Raw genomic sequence first — 23,086 nt, forward strand, 5'->3', positions numbered from 1 at the left:
AGGATGCTGGGGTCAATTGTAATAGATCGGGATTCGTCTGAAGGATTTGCTTCTCTCCAGTTTTTAAAACAATTTTCCCTTTAACGAGCTGGTTGGGCCAATAATAATGGATCGGGGTCCGTCCCGCGAATTTTTCCTCCTCTCCAATTTGTTCTTTTTAAAATACTGCAGTTCTTCTTTAAGAAGCCAGCGAAGACGACCGCAAGAGCAACAACCATTCACTTCGGTTTCCAGCCTGGGCGGAGTCCAAAGGGCGTCACCTGATTTGGAGGAAAAGAAGCGAAACTAAACTTTCTCTTCCCTTTTGGAGGCGGCGATGGCGGCCGGAGCCTCCTTGCAGGATTTGCTGGAAGAAGCCACCTGCTCCATTTGCCTGGACCTTTTCCAGGACCCCGTGCTCATCCCGGAGTGCGGCCACAACTTCTGCCGGGGCTGCCTGACCCGCAGTTGGGGGACGTCGGAATCGGAGGCTTCCTGTCCCCAGTGCAGACAGACCTTCGCGCCCCGCAGCGTCCTCCCCAACCGGCAGCTGGCGCGGGTGGCTGAAGTGGCCAGGGGATGCAGCCGCCATCCGGGCGAGGAAGGGGGGGAGCTTCTGCCCGAAGCACCGGGAGCCCCTCAAGCTCTTTTGTAAGGACCACGAGACCCTCATCTGCGTGGTCTGCGACCGATCCAAAGAGCACGAGGGCCACTCGGTGATCCCTGCGGAGGAGGCTTTCCAGGAATACCAGGTAGGAATCAGCCAGGAGGAATCGTTGCGGGGAGGCATCCAGATCCTTGGCTTTCCTGGCAATCCTTAGATCACTTTACTTGCTTCCTCTGTTGTCCGCAAAATGGGTTTAGCCTTGAGCAGATCCCAATCAGAACCAGACAGGAGGTTCAAAGAACTTTAATTGAACTACTTCAGCAAAAGGATCCCAGCAGCTAAAAAAAGCCGAGACCCCTAACCATTTACAAATACAAATTTTACACATTTAAGATTGGTTCCCTGACATGAGTTTCTTTTCTCCTCCTCCTTCATAAATTGCATATTTTATACTAATAAGCTTTCTTATCAAAAAGGGTGTGTGTTTTATTATAGTAAGTTGCAAAGTGTATGTCTATGTGCCTTAGCTAGCATCCTTCCCTAACTGGAGTCCTTCCTAACTACCTTGTTATTTTCTTGTTGCTAGGCAGCAGTGTCCCCCCATTCGTTCCTGGTCTTCTTACACTCACCTGCAGCTTTCTGCCTGGGCCAGATTCCTTTAACAAACTTCCCCTGATTCCAGCCTGAGACCTTCCCTCCTGCTTCGTCCTCTCATACTCTATTTGTTGAAGACAGATTTCCCATATTCCTTAATTTAGGACCATTCAATTTCTGACTGTTCAAAGTTGGAACACCATTGAAAAAGTGACTTACAACTGTTTTCACACTTATGACCATTGTAGCCTCTCTGTGGTCACTCATCAAAATTGGGGTGATTGGCAAATGGCAAGTATTAATGATGGTTGCAGTGTCCCTGTCTTGCTTAGCAAAGGAAATTGCCTGTAGGGAGAAATAGGCTCCCTTTGCCAGCTCCCTTTCCACATTTGCTCTTGAGCCAAATTGTCATGGAGTCCCCCAAAATCTTGAGTGCAGACCCTGAAAAACACTCCTGCTGGATCAGCCCAAACTTTCATTTCTCAGTGATGCTTCTGGGATGACTGCAAACAGGAGACTCGGGCAGCTCCATTTAATGTCATTGCAGGTAGTCCTTGGACTTAGAACCATTCGTTTAGTGATGATTTGAAGTTACAACAGCAATGGAAAAAGTGTCATAAGATTTTTCACCCTTGTGATCATTGCAAGCATCCCTGTGGTCACATGATCAAAATTCGGACGCTTGGCAACTGCCATGTATTTATGAGGATTGCATCTATCATCTAACTGGGTCTTCCTCCAATGTAATTCTTACGGAACTCAAAAGTTGTATTTTCTCTTCAGATCAAGGTGGAGGATTGTCTGAAGGCTCAGAAGGAGCAGAAAGAAAAAATAGATACTTACAAAAGAGACACAGAGCAAAGAGTGCAGGAGATGCTTGTAAGTATTGATCCAATGCTGAGGAGCTTCTGAGCTAATAGGAAGGAGAACCCCATCCGCCATCTTGGATAATAGGCAGCCTGTTTGCAAGTACAAGTTCTGACTTAAAGGAAATTCAAGCTAAAGACAGTATTAGGACACAGAACTTGTTCTTAACCTGGGGACTGAGATGTCACCATTGCCTGAATGAGTCACAGTTGGGTTAAATGCAGCTATCCCATGAGCCGTCTTTTCTACAACGGGTTTGGTTGGCATAGTAAATGCAAACTGTATTTCATCTTATTGAAAAAAATTGTGAACTCAAACATTTTTCTGTCTCCTTTTTTGGAATCTCTGATTGCCAAGAAAATTTTCATGAGAGATCATTTAAATCAAAACCTTTTTCTTTTTAGAAACCTTCCCCTCTGCCCTTTTTTATATCAAAAGGGTTATTTTTCTCCTTAGGAAAGTCTCCCACCTCAGTTCTGGAAGGGAATCCTTTTAATTGTTATAGCAGTTAAAATAAAAATAATTAAGTAAAATAGTTAAAATAAAAGTATGCCTTTCTTGTTCCAGGATCACATTGAAAAAGTAAAAAAAAATATAGTGGCTGAATTCAGAGAACTACAACTCTGGTTGGAAGGACAGAAGAAGCTTCTGCTGGCTAGAATGGAAGAGACGGAGGAGGATATTATGGCAAGAAAGGAGAAGGGTTTGGCCAAGCACATGGAGGAAGTGCGCTCTCTTGACCATCTCATCCAGGAGATAGAGGAGAAGCTTCAGCAGCCAGCCAGCCAACTCTTACAGGTCAGGACAGGAAGTGGAGATCATAGAATTCTTGGGCTGGAAGGGACCTTGGAGGTCGGCTAGTCCAATCCTCTGCCCAAGGCAGGAGTCCTTATTCCATCCTGAAAAAATGGTTGTCCAAACTGTTATTGAAAGCCTCCAGTGATGTATAACCCAGAACTCAGGGAGGCTTGCTTCTTGTTATTCCCTCCGGTGCTATGGAGAGTAAATCCATGCCCTTTTCCCTAGGAGAGCCCTTCAAGTATTGGAAGATGGCTGTCGTGTCTCCCCTAACCCTTCCCTTGGTTAGGCTAAGCATACCAAATTCATTGAACGGTTTGGCCTCCAGAGCCCTTATCGTCTTCATTGCTCCGCTCTGCATACTTTAGCTCCTCCACAGAATACTCTTTTTGACTCTTTCCTTTTTTTTCCATAAATTTAATCAAAAATATAATAGTGAAAAGTACAAATGAAGATAAAGAAATAAGTGAAATGGAGAAGGATAAGAATGGGATAGAAGTATAGGATAAAGGGATAGAAAACATCTCTTTTTCTGCACAGTAAAATGCAAAATAAAATTACAGCCTCAACTTTTTATTTTTGCATATCTAGTCATTATTAGCCATGTCTATAAAAACAAATTAGCCTAAGAAGCAAAATCAAGCATCGAGAGTTCATTTTTTCCTATCTCGAGCACAAAGTTTAGAAGCAGCTTCCAAGTACAAATAATGGGTCATATCTAATTAAAGCAGTCTTTTTTTTTTTCATTTTTCTAGCGCCATCACTTTTTCCATTCTTTCTTCTCTTGTGGAGATTGAGATATCTTTCCTTGTCTGCATTCTAGCTGCACTTGACAAGGTTCAAAATCTTTTTTTAACTCCTCATTTAGTAATCTTTTGGACTCTTTCTATGGAAAGGAACAGTCACTAAATGAACTACAGTATTTCATCAAGGACTAAATGGCTTAAATTAAGGATACATCATGTAATACAGAAAAAGCAGGCCATGCGAAATGTATGTATGTATGTATGTATGGATGGATGGATGTATGGTATTCAGCTTTGTTCAGGTATTTTCCCACGTCATTATAGTTGTGCAAAATCACCGGCTTGATCCACAAAAACACACTGAGACATAATGGAGACCTAGAAGATGAACAGACCTATGGAACAGCTGTCCTGCCCTACATAAGAGGTACTACAGACAAAATCAGTAAGATACTACACAGGCATCACATCAAGACTGCCTTCAAAAACAGACAGAAAAATAGCAGCCATCCTTAGAAACCCCAAAGATAAAATTGACCTGGAAAACCAAGGCATATACGAAGTCCCCTGTGCATCATGCCCGGCCACATACATTGGACAGACCAATAGAAGAATAAGCACCCGCCTGGATGAACACAAAAATGCAGTAAAAAAGCTGGAACACACTTCCTCACTAGTCCAACACATGAAAGGCACAGGTCATAGCATCAACCTCAATGGCACCAAAACCCTAGCCACAGAATCATCAGAGAAGCCATAGAGATTGAAAAAAGACCAGAAAGCATGAATACAAGAGATGATTCCACCAGACTGTCAATCATTTGGAAGCCTGCACTCACAAACAAAAAAACCTCCACACCACTAGCCAGGCAAACACCTGGGCACAAACAGATCCCCCCTGATACCTCCAGCTCAAGCACACCCCAACCAGGCACCCAGATGAAACCTAGCTTCCTAACAAATGATAACCGCCCATTTACTCGGAGCCAAGCTGCACTAAAAGCCTCGAATACAGGAACACAATGTTGCCAGCCAATCAAGACACAAAAAAGCCACAGAATAGACAGAAGATATTAGAAATACCAATCAAGCAGAACACAGCAAACTCCAAGACCAATAAACACAGACCAAGACTCCCAACCAATCAGGGTGAAGAAAAATCCATTCTGGCACAGCAATAGGCTAGCTCCAAATTTAAATCTGAACCACTGTAAAAGTCTGACTCACAGACGAACACAATACAGAAGCCTGATGATGGCAGATGAGATTCTGCCGAAACGTTGCTACAACTTTAAAAGCACAACTATACTGACGTGGGAAAATACCTGAACAAAGCTGAATTGTTTAACATATAATGATATATATATATATATATATATATATATATATATATATATATATATAACACACACACACATATATACATACATACATACATACATACATACATATATATGTAATTGTGTTGGATTCAACTGGGTTATAATTTTTCTTAGGCAAAAAGTAAAAACAATACCTCTAAAAGGTTGAACAGCTGGAGAAAAAGAGCAATGGGAGTTTTTTCATTAAAAAAATGGAAGTACTTTATATGTCTGTTAGTGTCTGCAGTTTTCAGCCTAGCAGAGGCTCCTTTCAATGCTTCGTCTCTTTGTTTTTTAGGACATTGGAAGCATCTTGAAGAAGTAAGTGAATCCACCCTTTTCTTTACAGTCTCAGAGATTTGCAGATCCTCCAGCAGTTTTCCAATTTTAGAAAGTTCTGGTTGTATTTAGCAGTATTGTAATATAAAGAGAATGTATTGTACTTCAGGGCTTTTTAGACATTTCCTCAGATAACTTCAACACAATATAATTAGAAATGTTTGATATGATCCAGTATTATGGTTGGTTTCAAAGTCAGCCTGATTTTTAGACTGAATTTGGCATTTTTATCCACCTACTGAGTCCTTCCCAAGAAGAGACAGATGTTTGATGGTTTTAAAGGTATCATTGTAGGATGTAAGCTGTTCAAAGTAATGCAACTATCATAAATACATGCTGGTTGGCAAGCACCCGAATTGGGATTACAGGGACACTGTGACAGATGTTAACTGTGATTTCATTGCATTACCTTTAAGTTTAAGTTTATTGTCATTGAACCTCGTACAATGAAATTAAATGCCATCTTCAGTGTACATCATACATAAGAAAACTATAAATAATAATAATAAAACAAATAGAAATAGAACAACTATGGCAAAGGCAAGCCAGGGTAGTCCCAAAAGAACTGGAGCACCACTTGAACACCATTGGCATTGACAAATTTGCCATCAGTCAATTGCAGAAGGCAGCTTTACTTGGAACAGCTTCGATCCTGCGGCGATATCTGTAGCACCATCAGACATCCAGATTTGCCCATCCCAGGTCATTGATAAGTGTTAGTGTTTGGGGATAAACCCCTAGCAGAGTATGCAGCAGCAGTCAAGCCAGGCAGCCAAATGAGAGAGGAAGGGTTTTAGAGTATACACACACTGAACACAAACACTGTTTGTAGTTTAAATAGTTTTTAATCCAGTTAGAGTTTAAGCATTGTCAATCAGTCCGTATGTCATTCACAATATATCCATTCAGTAAGACTCACTAACTCAGTCCAGATAATAGTCCTTACTATATCTTTATCAGCCGATAAAGATATCTTCTCCTCCTCCGATGCCTTTCTCCAGAGGATAACGCTGGATATTCAGTAGAACGATCAAACAGTAGACAGTCGCAGTAAAACAGTAGTAAACAGTTGTATCCAGCAGTAAACAGCAAACGGTAAACAGTAAAACAGTAGGCAGTAGGCAATAGGCAGCAGGCAATAAGCTTTCTCCTGCTTCCTCTTATTGCAGTTTCTAACCGCACCCTTAATTGGCTAATTACATGCAGTGTGGTGCTTAAAGTTACAAACACTTAAACTATGATACTTTTAGTTTATATATTTATCCACCCAAACCTTGTTGGGTATCAATGTTATACCTAACATTCTCCCCTTTTGGGTGATATAAATATATAATACCTTTACAATCTAACCCCATAGTTTTCACAACACTCCTGGTGCTTCCTGGCACCTTGGGCTTTTGTAAAATTATCAGCCACATTGTCCTCCGACATGCAGTACTCCAGCTGTATCATTTTACTTCTCACAGATTGTCTAACGTTTAGGTACCTTAAATCTGTATGTTTGCTCCTAGTTTTGACTGCAATATTTGTGGCCATTTGAATTGCTGCCTGATTATCTTCATGTATAATTATAGGATAATTCACAGTTATGCCTATATCATTCATCATTTGCTTATACATAATCAATTCTGTACATAATAGCGATAAACAGGAGAATTCTGCCTCCATAGTTGACAAACTTATATGCTGTTGTCTTATTGACTTCCAACCTATTAATGTCTTACCGAGCATTATGGCTGTTCCTGAAGTCGACTTTCTTGTGTCTCTTTCTGATGCAAAACTAGCATCAGCATAAGCACTCAGAATGAGATCACCTTTTGGCTCTAGATACAATGAATAATTCATTGTCTTTTTAAGATATCTTAATATTCTTTTAGCTGCAATCCAGTGTCTTTCACTTGGTGCAGAATTGAAACGAGCTAACTGATTCACACTGTACGATATGTCTGGTCTAGACCAATTGCTAATATAAGACAAACTACCAATTAATGATTGATAAATTACCTTATCAAACCCCGGGCTTTGTGCATCAGTGTTGCTAAACTCCTGACTCATTGGAGTCTTAGCCGACTTACAAAGCTCCATTTTATAATCTATTAGCAATTTGCATATCTTATCTTCCTGAGATATCTTAAAGCCTTTCTGTGTTTTCTGTATATTTAAACCGAGATATTTTTTTATCTCCCCTAATTGCTTAATCTTTATTTTCTTTCCTAATGATGCTATTATTTTATTGGCCTCATCATTAGTTTCAGTAATCAATGCAATATCATCAGTGAACAATAATAATAATGATATTTTGCCATTTGTCTCCCTCTTAAATAGACATGGATCGGCTAACCCAGCTCTGAATCCTATATTGTTTAGTTCCTTTACAATATACTGGTTCCATTCATAGGCTGATTGTTTAAGACCATAGAGGCTTTTTTTAAACAACCAACAATCATTATTATCTATTATTTCACCTTTAATTCCAACAGGTTTTTTCATATATATAGTGTGTCTTAATGGGGCGTGCAAGTAAGCGGTTTCCACATCTAGGTGGTTAATTATATATTTTTACTAGCTGCCCACACTAAAGCTGCCCTCAAGGTTGCTGCCTTAAGACTAGGTGCAAACACCTCATCATAGTCATTGGCATTCTGTCTAAAACCTTGGGCTACTAATCGTGCCTTATGGATTATATTTCCATCTTTATCAGATTTTACCTTAAAAATCCATTTGCAGCCAATGGACTTCATATCTACAGGTAATCTCGCATTCTCATATACTTTCATATTCTTTAATGAGTTCAGTTCCTTATTCATTGCTGCATACCAACTTTCTTTATCCTTAGTAGGATACATTTTTATTTCATCTACAGTACATGGAACTCTATTAATCTGGCACACTGTGTTAGCCTGGTACCTATCAGGCGGTCTAGATATTCGTGTAGTTCTTCTGGGAATTACAGGGCTTGCAGGAGGACTTTTTTGAACTACTACCTGTTCATCTTCCTCATCCTGCTCAGCTGTTGGATCTATTTCTTCCTTTATGGGCTCTATTTCTTCCTGTATTTCTCTCTTTACTTTATTCTTAAAGTTACAGGGATAACTAATGGGATTTCTATAGGATTCAATAATTACTTCTTTATTGGTATCCTGTTCTAACTTCTCCCATCCTACGTGCTCTAGAAATTGGGCACTAGCACTACATAACACCTTAGATGTGCCTTTCTCCCAAAATCTATATGCCCTATGGTTTGCCTGGTAACCAACGAAGAAAAATCGTTTAGCTCTGTGTTGCCCTTTATGCCTGAGTTGTTTAGGGATATGCACCCATGCTGGTGCACCAAATGTGTGCAGGTAACTTAGGTCAGGTTTCCTGCCATGCCACTTGGTGAATGGTATTTCACCAGTCGTTGTGTTAACAACGTTGTTCAATATGTTATTAGCACACATTGTAGCCTCCCCCACAAAGAATCAGGTAATCCAGAATCAGTTAACATTGTTCTAACCATTGCCTGTAGTGTTTGGCCTCTTCTCTCTATGAATGCGTTGTGTTGTGGCCTGTATGGTGCAGACTTTTGTGCTCTATTCCAGCTACCTTTAGTCTGTTCTGGAATTTGTTGTTAACAAATTCCGTACCATTATCTGTCACCAGGGTTATCAGTTGCCGTTTAGTCTTTCTTTCTGCAAATTTAAGCCAGTTGAAAAAATGTTTATATGTTTCAGTTTTGCTCTTCATTAAGTAGCAAAACCCATATCTAGAATGGTGGTCCATAATGCTCAGTATATATCGAGCACCCCCATACTGGGTTTCTTTGGACCTATGATGTCTGCAAATATCACTTCTAAAGGTTCTTTGGTTTTGAAACCATTTAACCTATTTGCAGGCAATACTTTGCTCTTATCTTCACAGCAAACATTACAACGTAAATATTTATCACAAGGTTTTAACCTTATTCCATCAGATAACTCTACTGTACGTTTTAGCATTTTAAAATTTACATGCCCCAAATGCCTATGCAATAAATGGATACATTCATTATGAGGCTTTATATTGTTAAATACAGTCTGTGCCTCCCCTTTCTTACTATCATCTAAGACAGTGATCCCCAACCTTTTTTATGCCGCGGCCCGGTACTGGCATCAGCTGGGCGCCGCGCCCGGCACCGCATCAGCTGGGCGCCGCCATCTTTTTGATGAAAAAGTGCTTCCGTGACCTCACCGGAAGCACTTTTCATCAAAAGATGGCGGCGTAGCGCTCGTTAGCTTTTCCGGGTAGAAATGGCTTTCTACCCGAAAAGCTCACCGAAGCGCTGGCGCAATCTTTGATGAAAAAGTGCTTCCGGTGAGCTTTCTACCCGAAAAGCTCACCGGAAGCACTTTTTCATCAAAAAGATGGCGGCGCCAGCAACCAGCGGCCCGGTAGGACTTGTTCAGCGGACCGGTACCGGTCCATGCGGACCGGTGGTTGGGGACCCCTGATCTAAGACGATAACGCTCCATTTAAAGCTGCAGTTACCCTTTTTTTTATCCTTCTCAATTATGCAATTATTATTTTTTAATGTAATTACATAACCTAGTTTGGCTAATACCCTTACAGAAAGCAAGTTGAACTTTAGTTGCGGTACATACAACATTTTTATATCCTGATTTATGTACGGACAATGTGCAGTACCTTCTTTCGCTTTCAGGTTCCAGCCATTAGCAAGTGATATATGTTGAGAGCTTGTAGACATTTTTACAAATTTTGTCTTATCTCTCGTGATGCAGTGGGATGCACCACTGTCCACCACCCATAAATCATTCTTCACATCACAGTTGCTAAACATGGTTAGTTTAAAGGCTTTCTTGGGCTTTTTTACATTCTGGCTTTTTCCCTTTTGCAAAAACTTGCCAAATGTCCTCTTCCTCCACAATTAAAACACTTTTTAATTGTGTATGCTGTCGAAGATAAATTCTCTTCTTCCGGTGCTTTCCTTTACTAAGCTGGTTTCTATCAAACTTTGAAGATAATTTCTCTTCTTTCTTAGATTTATCATCTCTCAGCTGGTCACGTTCACACCTTCTTCTGGCTTCTTCTAGTAGCCTGCCTGTAATCTCAGTTAATGAGAGGCTATCCTTAGGCAATAATTCCAACGAAGTCACATAGTCATCATAGCTTTGATCTAATGAAGATAATATAATGTATACTTGTTGCAGCTCATTAAAGATAAGCTCTTTTCTTGTAATTCTTGAAAAATGCTCTTCATACAGTTTAAATGAGCTAACATATCTCCATTCCTTTGAAGATGTGTTCGAAACAGCTTCCGTGTAAGATTTATATGTGCTCCTACACTGTCCCGAACATATATCTTCCTGAGGTTCTCCCAGCAGTTTGCAGCATTTTCTTCTCCACGAATATGGACAAGCTGCTGGTCACAGAGAGTCAGTCCTATGATGCATAAAGCCTGCTCATTCTTCCGTTTATAGTCTTGTAACTTTTGGTTATCCTCTTCATTATCAGGATCCCAGCTACTCACATCTGGTGGGTTTGTTATTATGTCCCACAAACCTTCTTTATGTAGAAGTAAACTACATTTCATTGACCATGAAACATAGTTTGTTCCATCCAGTCTGGATATCAGGGACAGATGTGGTAGATTTACTTGTGCCATTACTCTTCAGATATATGACTATTTTAAACTAATAAAACAGTTTGTTTTTACAGTAATGTGCAACTCACACCAACTCTCACTGCTATATTCTGGTTAGTTAGACTGTGCAGCTGGGCCCATAACCATTGTTAGTGTTTGGGGATAAACCCCTAGCAGAGTATGCAGCAGCAGTCAAGCCAGGCAGCCAAATGAGAGAGGAAGGGTTTTAGAGTATACACACACTGAACACAAACACTGTTTGTAGTTTAAATAGTTTTTAATCCAGTTAGAGTTTAAGCATTGTCAATCAGTCCGTATGTCATTCACAATATATCCATTCAGTAAGACTCACTAACTCAGTCCAGATAATAGTCCTTACTATATCTTTATCAGCCGATAAAGATATCTTCTCCTCCTCCGATGCCTTTCTCCAGAGGATAACGCTGGATATTCAGTAGAACGATCAAACAGTAGACAGTCGCAGTAAAACAGTAGTAAACAGTTGTATCCAGCAGTAAACAGCAAACGGTAAACAGTAAAACAGTAGGCAGTAGGCAATAGGCAGCAGGCAATAAGCTTTCTCCTGCTTCCTCTTATTGCAGTTTCTAACCGCACCCTTAATTGGCTAATTACATGCAGTGTGGTGCTTAAAGTTACAAACACTTAAACTATGATACCTTAGTTTATATATTTATCCACCCAAACCTTGTTGGGTATCAATGTTATACCTAACAGTAAGGACTCGATAGGTAGACAAAAATGCCAAACCCAGTCCGAACATCTGGCTAACTATGCAATAATAATAACAAAAAAATCCCAGACATCCTTCACATTCTACACAATTGAATTAAAAACTCTTGATGCTGCATTAGTATTGCGTTATACAGTAGAATTCAACATAGTTACTGCTCTGGGATAGAAGCTGATTTTCAGCCTATTTGTCCTTGTTTTTTTTTTTTTAAAAAAAGGTTTTTTTTATTGATTTTAACAACAAACAAAAACACAAACAACCTAAGACATGACATAAAAACATCATTATTCTTCATATATTTACAGACAGTGCATCGGTTGGTTTATCACTCCTTTTTGTGCATCTATTTCATATCCATCATAGTAGTTATATTACATAGTAACTCATATTATCAATCAACAATTGTATATCCTAATATTGTTATTAAACAATCATTTAACTGATTTTAGTAATTCATACTTAAACGAGATAACTATAATTTATTTAGCTTATCTTATTACGAATCATAAAATCATACCAAGTCTATCGTAGTGAAATATTCTAAAAATGTTATCAAAGCCAAGAGAAAAAAAAAAGAAAAAAAAAAAAGAAATATATATATTCATCATTTCCTAAGTTTCTAAGTATTCTATTATTATATTGCATTATCTAACCATTGGTAAAAAAGATCCCAAATTTCATAAAATTGTTTATCTTCTTGCTCTCTAATTTCAAATGTCAATCTACTCATTTCAGCACAGTTCAATATTTTCTTAATGATTTCTTCCTCTAATGGTATTTTCTCACTTTTCCAATTTTTAGCAAATACAATCCTAGCCGCTGTTAATACATTTACAATCAGGTACTTTAAATTTTTATTAAATGTATCAGGTAAGATTCCCAATAAAAAAATCTCTGGTTTCAAATCTATATGTTCCTTTGTCATTTTTTCCAACCACATGCGAATTTTAGTCCAATATTTTTTTACGTCCTCACAAGTCCACCACATGTGGTAATATGAGCCAGGAGTCTGATGACATTTCCAGCATTTTTCAGATTTGTTCTTGAACATTCTTGCTATTCTTGTCGGGGGAAAATGCCACCTGTAAAACATCTTATACAAGTTTTCTTTATATGCTGTTGACATTGTCATTTTATAATTTTGAGACCACAATTTTTGCCATTTCTCCAAATCAATCCCATATCCAAAGTTTTTCCCCAAGCAATCATTGTTTCTTTGACTTGTTCTTCCTCTAGTTTAATTTCCAACAAATGACTATATAGTTTTTTAATCACCTTTTCATCAGAACCTGTCAAAATCCTATCTAAGTCAGTCAATTTATCATAAAATCCTTCTGTTTTAGAATCTTTAAGATACCTTGAGTGTATTTAGCATATGAAAACCAACTCATCTTTATATCTTGTTCTTCTAACTTTTGCATCGCTTTAAGTTCACCCTTTTCATCCAATATTTCCCCATATCTGTTTGTTCCTTCTTATAAACTATAGGATAGGAAAAAGCTTCGATAGTTGATAACCAAACTGGTATTTTCAAATAACATTGTTTCTTAATTTTCTCCCAATTCAACCATAACGATTCCCGTATATAGTGCCTTCTAAAATAGCCCTGCGATTTAGTTCCTTTATACCACAAAAAGCGTGCCAACCCATCAATAAGTCATGTCCTTCCAATGTCAATAATCTAGTCTTTCTTAATGTTATCCATTCTTTAGCCCACATTAAGTTTGCAGCTTGATAATACAACTCCCAGTTAGGAAGGCCAAATCTTCCTCTAATTCTAGCATCCTGTAAAAGTTTTAATTTAATTCTCGCTTTCTTACCTTGCCATATGTATTTCAACACAATTTTATTTAATTCTTCAAAATAGTCCTTACTTAGCTTGATTGGTATTGTTTGAAACAAATATAAAATTCTAGGTAGAATATTCATTTTAATTGTTGAAATTCTACCTATCAAAGACAATTGTAGATTTTCCCACTTTTTCAAGTCGGATGCTATCTGCTGTTTAAGTTTGATATAGTTATTCTCTTTCAATGTAATACATCTTGAAGTCAAAATTATCCCCAAGTATTTAACTTTATTCGTAACTTGAATTTTCAATAGGTCTGCCAACTCTTCTCTTTGTCTCAATAACATGTTTTTTGTCAAAATCTTTGTTTTCTCTTTATTTATTTTCAAGCCCGCCATCTCACCATATGTCTCTATCTTTTCCAGTAATTTTAAAGCTGTCTCTAAAGGGTCTTCCAAAATAAAGACCAAGTCGTCCTGCAAAGGCTTGCAACTTAAATTCCTCCTTTTTAACTTTCATTCCTTTTATGCTTGTGTCCTCTCTAATATTTCTGTTTAGCACTTCCAAAGTCAATACAAATAGCAGAGGGGATAATGGACATCCTTGTCTTGTGCCTTTTTAATATTAATAGAATCTGTAAATTCTCCGTCTATCATCACTTTGGCTGTCTGCTTATAATATATAGTTTCTATTGCTTGAATAAATTTTCTAGCAAAACCCATCTGTTCCAGTAATAATAACATAAATTTCCAATTCACGTTATCAAATGCTTTTTGGGCATCTAAGAATATCAAAGCCATTTGTTTTTCAGGATGTGCTCATAGTATTCCAAAGTATCCAGAATTACTCTCATGTTGTCTTTAATTTGTCTCTTTGGTAAAAATCCATTTGATCAGGATGAATAAAATTATTTAAGTATTTTTTAAGCCTTTCTGCCAAAATTGAAGCAAAGATTTTATAATCTGCATTTAATAAAGAAATGGGTCTTAATTTATAATTAATAAATTTATAATTAATTTATAGTTCTTAATTTGTAGTGGGTCAGCCCCTTCTTTTGGGATGAGTGTAATATAAGCTTCGACCATGTTTTAGGCATTTTCTTGTTTATCATAACTTCATTCATAATTTCTAACAATGAGATACTCAACGATTCTTGTAGTGTTTTGTAAAATTCTGCCGGAAAGCCATCTGGTCCTGGTGCTTTCCCGTTATTCTGTCTATTAAGTGCTTCAGTTAATTCCATCATTGTTATAGGATTTTCTAACATTTTCCCAGTTTCGTCCGGTATCTTGGGTAGTTGGGCATTTTGTAGGTACTGTTTGATTTTCCCCTCATCAAGATCCTCCTGCTTATATAATTGTGCATAAAAGTCTCGAATAATTCTCTTTTTCTCCTTATTACCATAACAGACTTGGCCTTGTTCATCCATTAATTGTAGTATTTTCTTGGATTCTTTCTCTTTTCTCAATTTATATGCTAACCATCTACCTGACCTATTTGCATCTTCAAAGTAGTTCTGTTTAGCACTTCTAATTTTTTTGCGCCAATTCTTCTTTCTCTGTTTGGTCCATTTTATGTTTAATTATGTCCATTTTAAATTTAATATCTTTTTTCTGCGGTGTTCTCTGTAATTCTTTTTCCAATTTTTTATAATCCTCTTCTAAAATTTTAATCATTTGCCTCTTTCTAATATTCTTTTTCTTTGTATAATCCATTATCAATCCTCTTGCATAAGCCTTCATTGTGTCCCAGACATTCTGCATTGAAGTATCTTCTTTTCTGTTCTCATTAAAGAAGAAGGCCAGTTCTTTTCTATCCATTGTATAAAATCTTTTTCCTTTAAAATAGTATTATTTAATGTCCATCTAGATCTTCTTTTTTGTCCTTTCCATTTAATTGTCAATGGATTATGGTCTGCCCATGTACTTGTTTCGATGTTTATTTCTTGAATATTAGATAATAATTCTGTTGACGTCCAAATCATATCTATTCTGGACCATGATGAGTGTCTATTCGAATAAAAAGTGTATTGTTGAGTCTTAGTATTTCTTTCCTCCATATATCTTTTAAATTTAGTTCCTCTATCATTTCGAAAAAGATTTAGGGAGGGTCCTCCTATTTTGTCGTATTGTTTTTGCTGAATAGTCCAGTTCATTGTCTATAATTCCATTAAAATCTCCCATTATAAATAAATTAGCATAGTCCAATTCAATTATTTTCATATGTAATTTTTTATAAAATCCATTTTGTTTATCATTCGGGCATAGATTGCAACCAAGAGTATTTTTGTATTATTATCCACTATTTCAACCATTAGTACTCTTCCTTCTTCATCCTTATAGATCAGTTTTGCTGGAATGATTTCTTTAATATACAAAACCACGCCTCTTTTCTTACAATGTGTCAAAGAAGTAAACATTTTCCCTATCTTCGGTCGAACCAATAATTGTTGATGTTGTTCTTTAATATGTACTTCTTGTAGACAGATTATGTCAAATTTTAATTTCTCTATTTTATGAAAGATTTTCCTTCTTTTAGTAGCTGAATTCAGTCCATTTATATTCAAAGAAATCAATTTTTTTTCCTCCATGATTATGATTTATATTTAGGTCTAACCGCTCTCGTTGATCTTACTTCACGTTGTTCTTTAGTCTCCGCTTGTCCACCTACTGCACCTTCTTCTTTTCCCATTTCTTGAAATTCGGTTGGAGTAATCTCTTTTTCTATCTCTGTTTCTCTTCTTTTAAGAAATTCATTGTAAAACGCTTGAATGTTAAATCCATCATCTAATTATCTATGTCACCCCTATTAGTCATCGGTCATTTGGTAAGATACAATCCATTGTTTTGGCCAAGAGATCCACAAGAATGTTCAAGAGTAGGGAGCCCAAAACTGAAACTTAGTGGCCTCCACTAGATCTCTTGTTTAACTTGATGAAGGTGGATGAGTGAAGTTCTGGATCGGGGTCCACTGGGTCACCATGGTGCCCATATTTGAATAGCTGGCCAGAGAAATGACCGAAGCCTGGGAAACGGGGGCCCTTGTCAGTCCACAGGAGTGCTGATTTACCACCAGCTTACCAGGTACTTAGGAGCCAAGGACGGGGCCACACAAGAAAAAGGCATTCTGTGAATTAATAGGTGGCCATCAACACCCCACTTAACCAGTGAAAGCCACACACAACCAGGGACCACATAAACACAATGTGTAGAACAGCCCAGGGCACACATTCTGGCGAGGGAGAGAGAAGTTCCCTGAGGAGGGGCTCCAGCCTGGGTCCAAAAGCTCAGAAGACAAAACCTCTGGTAACCAACCCAGACCGGATCCTACAGCTATCCAATCCTCAAGCACCGTCTGATGCTTTAGGAAGCTGCTTCTATTGGCAGGTTGATAACGGTTACAGGAACTGGGCATGGCTAGTCCAGGGAAGAGAAGGGCCAGGGAGACACGATAGCCGTGTTCCAGTATGTGAGGGGCTGCCACAGAGAGGAAGGGGTCAAGCTGTTTTCCAAAGCACCTGTAGGCCAGACAAGGAGTAATGGATGGAAACTGATCAAAGAGAGGTTCGACCTAGAAATAAGGAGAAATTTTCTGACTGAGGAGAATGAACCCATGAAACAGCTTTGCCTTCAGACGTTGTGGGGGCTTCATCACGAGAAGCTTTCAAGAAGAGGCTGGACTGCCATCTGTCAGAAACGGTGTCGGGTCTCCTGCTTGGGCAGTTGGGGGGTTGGACTAGATGACCTTCCAACTCTGTTATTCTGTTCTTTTGTCTTGCCAGATTCCAGGCTAAGGAAACATATGAGAATCCGGTGGATTTACTTCTAGAGCCGAAGTGGACAATCTGGGATTGCAGTGATGTAATTCCGCTTCTGAAAAATGCCATGAAAAAATGGAGAGGTAAAAAAATAGCCACTGGGGTTTTACTGGATGACATTTTGAGCATCCAAGAGAGATTCTGGATCACTGTCTGGGGGATCAAAGAGGGATCAATTTCAGGATGAGTGGAAGAGAGATCCTCATTTCTCTGGGGGAAAATGCCTTGTGTCTTGGCACCAGGAGGGGAAGAGGAGCTTTCTGGTTGCTCCCATTACAGATGTGCTACCTAAAAATGGGAACCATTAGCTACTCATAGTTGACCCTTTACAAGCAATTCTCAACTTACAACAGTTCGCTTAGTGACTGTTCAGTTAGAATGGCACTGAAAAAGTGACTTATGACCATTTTTCACAGTTATGACCATTGTATCATCTCCACAACCCATGTGATTTACTTTTGGGTGCTTGAGGACGGGTTCATATTTATGACGGTTGTAGTTGGGAACACAGGCAGCAATCAGAAGGAAAAGAATTGGTCAGGAAAGCGTTTTTTCGAAGAAGGAGGTGGCCAAAGAGAGCAGAGTCCAAATATGAGGTGCAGGGAGACACTCTGTCACAGAAGAAATATGGATGGCACAGGAATGAGAAAAGCAGTTTAAAAACAAACAAACTGCGGACTGGATTACAAACTCCAGTTGCAAGGAAACCCCTCTTCCAGGGTCAGTTTCTTAAGGCAGTGAAATTGGGCAGGTGATATGATTCTTTGCACTGGAAGGTTCAAGGGGTTTCTGAATTGGGATATTTCCCCTCCCTCTCCTCTCTCCCCCCTTTTGCTTCTCTGACACTCGTTGGGAGGACTGGAAGACTTCTGGTTTGGTGGCAGAGAGGACAACAGAAGGGATCCTTGAGGCTATACAGACTCAACTTTAGGCAGCTTTAGTCTATCAGAATTTTGCCTACAACTAGTCAAGGCAAGATGATCTTCTCCTTACCTGCAATTCTTTCCTTTCTCTCCTTCAGCCTTTTTCTAACCCCAACTTTTCACTGCACTTTCTAGTTTGCACCCATTGTACTTTCTTCCTATAGCCAGAAGGGTTTCTCTCCTTGCTTGGGCCGTTCCCTTGGCTGCCTTTTCTGGGCTGAGTCTCCTTTTCTTTCTTCCTCTGGCGTTTCCCCTGCTGTGACTTTTGCTCAAGGAGCCCTTGCAATTTGCTTTGTTGTTCCACAGTCAACTTTCCTTGAGTTGCTTCTCAACTCACTTTTTCTTTTCTTTCTGAGTCTATTCAGAAAATCCTATCCCCACTCCCACCCCCTTTCTGGGTTACATTCCCCAGAGGGGTAATTAAACGTGTCCTTCTTTTCAACAGATTCTACTTGTCACAGAAAAGGGACTGGTGGCTTGGCTGAGGTTTCTTGGATTCTCACTTGGATCCTGCCCCCCCACTCTCTCTCTCATGCATTTGAGCATGCAAGAAGGGGCAGGAAAGGAGAAAGGGAAAGAGAAGGAGAAAGAAGAAAAGATGGGAAGAGAGGCAAGGAAGGAAAAATAAAGAAAGAGGGGAAGGAAGATGTTAGAATGAAGAGGGGAGGAAAAAGAAAAGGAAGGAAGGAAGGAGAGTATAATGAGAGAGGGAGAGTCTGAGGGAAGTCCTGCCTTACCCCTTGGTCACCACAGGAGCCCCCCCTACACAAGTCTCGTGTCACTCCCACCAAGCCACGCCCACATATGGCCACACCCACCCCAGCCCTCTGAAGTCAAACAAAACCCTGATGCGGCCCTCAATGAAATGGGGCTTGGCACCCCTGATATATAGCCACCAACGACATTTTAGCTTGTAGCTTTCCTTCTTCCTTATTTCCTGATTTGAGTCCAAGGAAAGCAAACCAGGGTATCTGAGGGAGGCCCTTCTGTTGCTCCAATTCCAGTGATGAGATGCTGAATCCCCCTCTTTTCTTCCCCAGATACCCTGGAAAGGGGACTTCAACTACAGGAAGGTAAATATGAATGATAGGAATTGCAACTGCTTGCTATTTTAAGCTGTGATGCCAGTAACCTTAAGAGAAACATAGATTAACAAAAAAGAAAAATATAGGATTAAATACCTTAATATACCTTAGATACCAGGAAACTTTAATGATTGTATGATTTGTGAACTATTCTTTTCCATTAATATGTACAATATGAGCTTATACAGCAGAGACAAATTCCTTGTGTGACTGATACACACTTGGCCAAATAAAGCTGTTGTTCTGTTCTGTTCTTTTCACACACCAGGCCTGCAGCTGAAGCTCTTGTCCTTTTCCTTCCTTCCTTCCTCCCCTTCCCCCTTACAGTGAATGTAACTCTGGATCCAGACACAGCCGATCCTGACTGCCTTAAGATCTCCGAAGATGGAAAAAGTATCACAGGACTTAATGGATTGTTCTGTAATCGTTCTGTCCTTGGCTGTCAGATGTTCTCATCAGGGCGACATTTCTGGGATGTTATTGTAGGCGGTACAAGAGGATGGAGTGTAGGGGTTACCAGCAAGCCAGTGAACTTTAAAGATGTTCATGTGAAGACCAGGCAGTGGCGGATTTGGGGATGGGAAGGGAAATACAAGGCCGTCTCTCCGTCAAAACGCTTTGAACTGGTCCTGTCTGAGAGGCCCACGAGAATCCGGATCTCTCTCAATTGCGAAGGGGGTCAAGTGAGCTTCTTTGATGCCAGGACCGCAGCTCTGCTCCATACATTCTCAGATGCTTCCTTGGTTGGAGAGACCCTCCTGCCCTGTTTCTATTTGTATGAAGGCACCTGCATGACATTCCCCTAACAGGTTAGGTGGCCTTGTAAATTGAAGGAGTGGATCAATCAATTGATCTAGAGAGAAATAACCTGACCATCATTTAAATTTCTCTGAATTAAAAAAAAGAAGAGATGTCTTAGAAACCTCATAGGTTTTAGCATCATGTCTTCAGGTGTATCAATATTAAAGATACCTTATCTTACAGCTAAACCCATAAATCATGGTTTTAGATGTCTGTCATAACTCTCTCATTTCTGTATCAGCCTTGTTTGTTTAATGTTTAGTTGCCATCAATGATTGTGGAAGTTCCCATTAACTCAGTGTATTCTGTAATCTTTCCCTGTTTTTTTCTTTCCTCCCCCATTTTTTTCTGTTTCCTTTTAAATATGCATATAATTGTCATCATCCCAACAAACCCTAGCAGGGCTTCAGCAGCTATTAGACTCAATATAAGCTTTACAGCCTTACAGGGGTGTTTTTTTTACAAATCCTACTGCTACTTCTGTCTTTTTATACTTCACTCACTAAGTTATCTACAACAGTCGGATTATTGATTGTAAAACTGATCTAATTCATAGGTGCTTCATGGGTTTTAATTCCTTTGCAATTTTACGTGAATAAATTTATTTTTACCTTACGTTATTCCGCCAATATGGGATTTTATTTCTATTTTAGAGTGATGTTATTAGTTTTATGATGTGTGAAAAAAATATCAGTGGATTGTTCAGTGTAACAACTGAAGTCTGACAAGCTGCTGTTGCCAAAGGAGCAAGTGAGGAATCCAAACATACCTAATACAGGGGGTCCTCGGCCTACAACCACAATTGAGCCCCCAACTTCTGTGGTTGAATGAGACAGTTGTTAAGTGAGTTTGACCCATTTTACAACCTTTCTTGCCCCTGTTGTTCAGTGAATCACTGCAGTTGTTAAGCTAGTCACATGGTTGCTAAGTGAATCTGGCTTCCCCATTGACTTTGCTTGTCAGGAGGTCACAAAAGGGGATCACCTGACTTGGGGACACGGCAACCGTCATAAATAAGAACCAATGGCCAAACGATGGAATGTGGATCATGTAGTCATGGGGATGCTGCCATGGCCATAAGCGGGGGGGGGGGCTGCTGGGGGCTCACGGGGGCTTGGGAGGGTCCCTTGCTAAGATTCTGCAGAGTTCGGAGAACCCTCAAATCCCGTTCCTGGCTGGCCCCGCCCACCCCGCCCCTCCCAGGAGTCCCCATGCGGCGCGTTTTGGATGCCAGGTAAGTGCAGGCTGTGCGCAGAGGCTCTGGGAGGGTGAAAAATGGGCCTTCCGGAAGTTTGGGAAGGCCAGAAACGGGCCCATTTCCGGCTTCCAGGGAGCCTCCAGAGTTCGGGGAGCACAAACTACCTCCCACCAGCTGTGGTGCAGGAGGCTGACTAGGCCACACCCACCATGGCCACGCCCACGCAGCAACCAGCAGAGAACCCCTTGCTAAAATTTTTGAAGCCCACCCCTGGTCATAAGTGTAAAAATCTGTCATAGGGCACTTTTTAATGTCTATATACTGTACATTAAAAACAAGACATGTTAAAATGCTGGATGGTGCTGGATTTCAGGAAGCAGAGAGAGGAACCTGCCCCACTGTATATCAAGGGGGGCTGTGTGGGGAGGGTTTCCTCTTTCAAATTCTTGGGAGTGCTTATTAGTCAAGACCTCACCTGGAAAAACAACACCTCCCTGGTGGTTAGGAAGGCTCAACTGGGACTCCATTTCCTTAGAGTCTTTGGAAAAAATCAGGTGGAAAAATGGCTGATGACCTCTTTCTATCGGTCTACAATAGAAAGTGTCCTCGCATGCTGCATAACAGTATGGTACAAACAGCGGCGGACAGGAAGGCACTTCAGAGAATGATTAATTGGGCCCAAGAAACCACTGGAAGACATCGCCAGGTCTCCCTGTTTCAGCAGAGTAAGGGAGATACTGAGGGACGATTCTCATCCTGGTTAGTGTCTTCCCTCACTTTTACCATCAGGCAGAAGACAGAAGCAGAGCCAGCCGGACAAACAGGTTTAAAAGCAGCTTTTATCCATGGGCTGTCAGACTCCTAAATACAACTAAAATTGCTCCATGCGTACATGGAAACATATGACTGTTTTCTCTCTTAATTACTTGTATAAGGACCATTTCCTACATTATTCATGTTGTCTTGTATTTTTGTTATGGATTGCACCAGTAGAGGCTAAATCAATTTTGTTGTATACTGTATATGCAGAATGACAATAAAATTTGTTATTATTATTGGACTTCTACAGACCCCAAATTGAGAGCCACTGATGTGGCCCAACAGAATCTCAAAGGGATGGAATTATAGTCAGGGTTTCCTAAGGCAGGTCAACAAAGTCAAGATGGCAGCCAGACCCACCTTCCACCCATATGTAAATAAGGGGCGGGGCTTCCATCCCTTAGGCCTTTGTTGACTTCCCTTAGGGTTTTTGCTTTGCAGCATCTCCCCACTTCTGGGGGAGCAGATAGGGCCTTCGAAAGGGGTCTCTGAGAATCCATGGGGAGATGGGATTGGCTAGCAATGGATAGCCCCACCCCTTTTTGTGGAGGGAGGAGGGAAAGAGAAATGTGGGTGGAGCTATGGAGAAGGAGAGGCCAAAAGTGAATTTTAGAGGCAGTCTGGCAGTAAGTTTGTCTTGGAAAATTAGGCCTGCAAAGTTGAAGGACTTGACACCCAGCCTTTGCCAACCCATAGCAGCTCTAAAGAAACCTAGTTTGCTTTGCCCACCGAAACTCAGTTCAGGTAAATTTACCTGAGCTTGTAAGCATGGTTGCGAGAGAGGAAAAGACCTGTGGAGTTGAATGGGAGGTATGAGCTCAGGGGTTTTATGCAATCAATTTCATCCTGCCTTCGACTGCAATGCACCCATTTATTTGGGTCATTTTTGTGCCAATAAAGGGCCACTTTTCTGGAAATTGTTATGGGCGTCAGGTGTAAAGGATTAGGATTGCATCGTTTGTGGGTTTTATTTATTGTATTACTATTCTCAT

At 39.9% G+C, this 23,086-nt stretch overlaps 1 protein-coding gene across 1 annotated transcript; it reads left to right on the forward strand.

Annotated features, from left to right (window-relative positions):
* The first annotated feature begins 299 nt into the window (after positions 1 to 299).
* On the forward strand, positions 300 to 20,082 carry LOC113428369 (E3 ubiquitin-protein ligase TRIM39-like). Its single transcript, XM_087953979.1, is given in 8 exon segments — positions 300 to 555; positions 557 to 731; positions 1,964 to 2,059; positions 2,615 to 2,845; positions 5,251 to 5,273; positions 17,233 to 17,351; positions 18,637 to 18,747; positions 19,604 to 20,082. Coding segments are annotated over 8 exon segments (1,473 nt in total). The 5' UTR covers positions 300 to 316.
* The last annotated feature ends 3,004 nt before the right edge of the window (positions 20,083 to 23,086 follow it).

This window comes from Notechis scutatus, chromosome 2 (assembly GCF_049901735.1).
Source record: "Notechis scutatus isolate UNSWTSFEM ecotype Mainland chromosome 2, rNotScu1.2, whole genome shotgun sequence".
Taxonomy (NCBI): Eukaryota; Metazoa; Chordata; class Lepidosauria; order Squamata; family Elapidae; genus Notechis; species Notechis scutatus.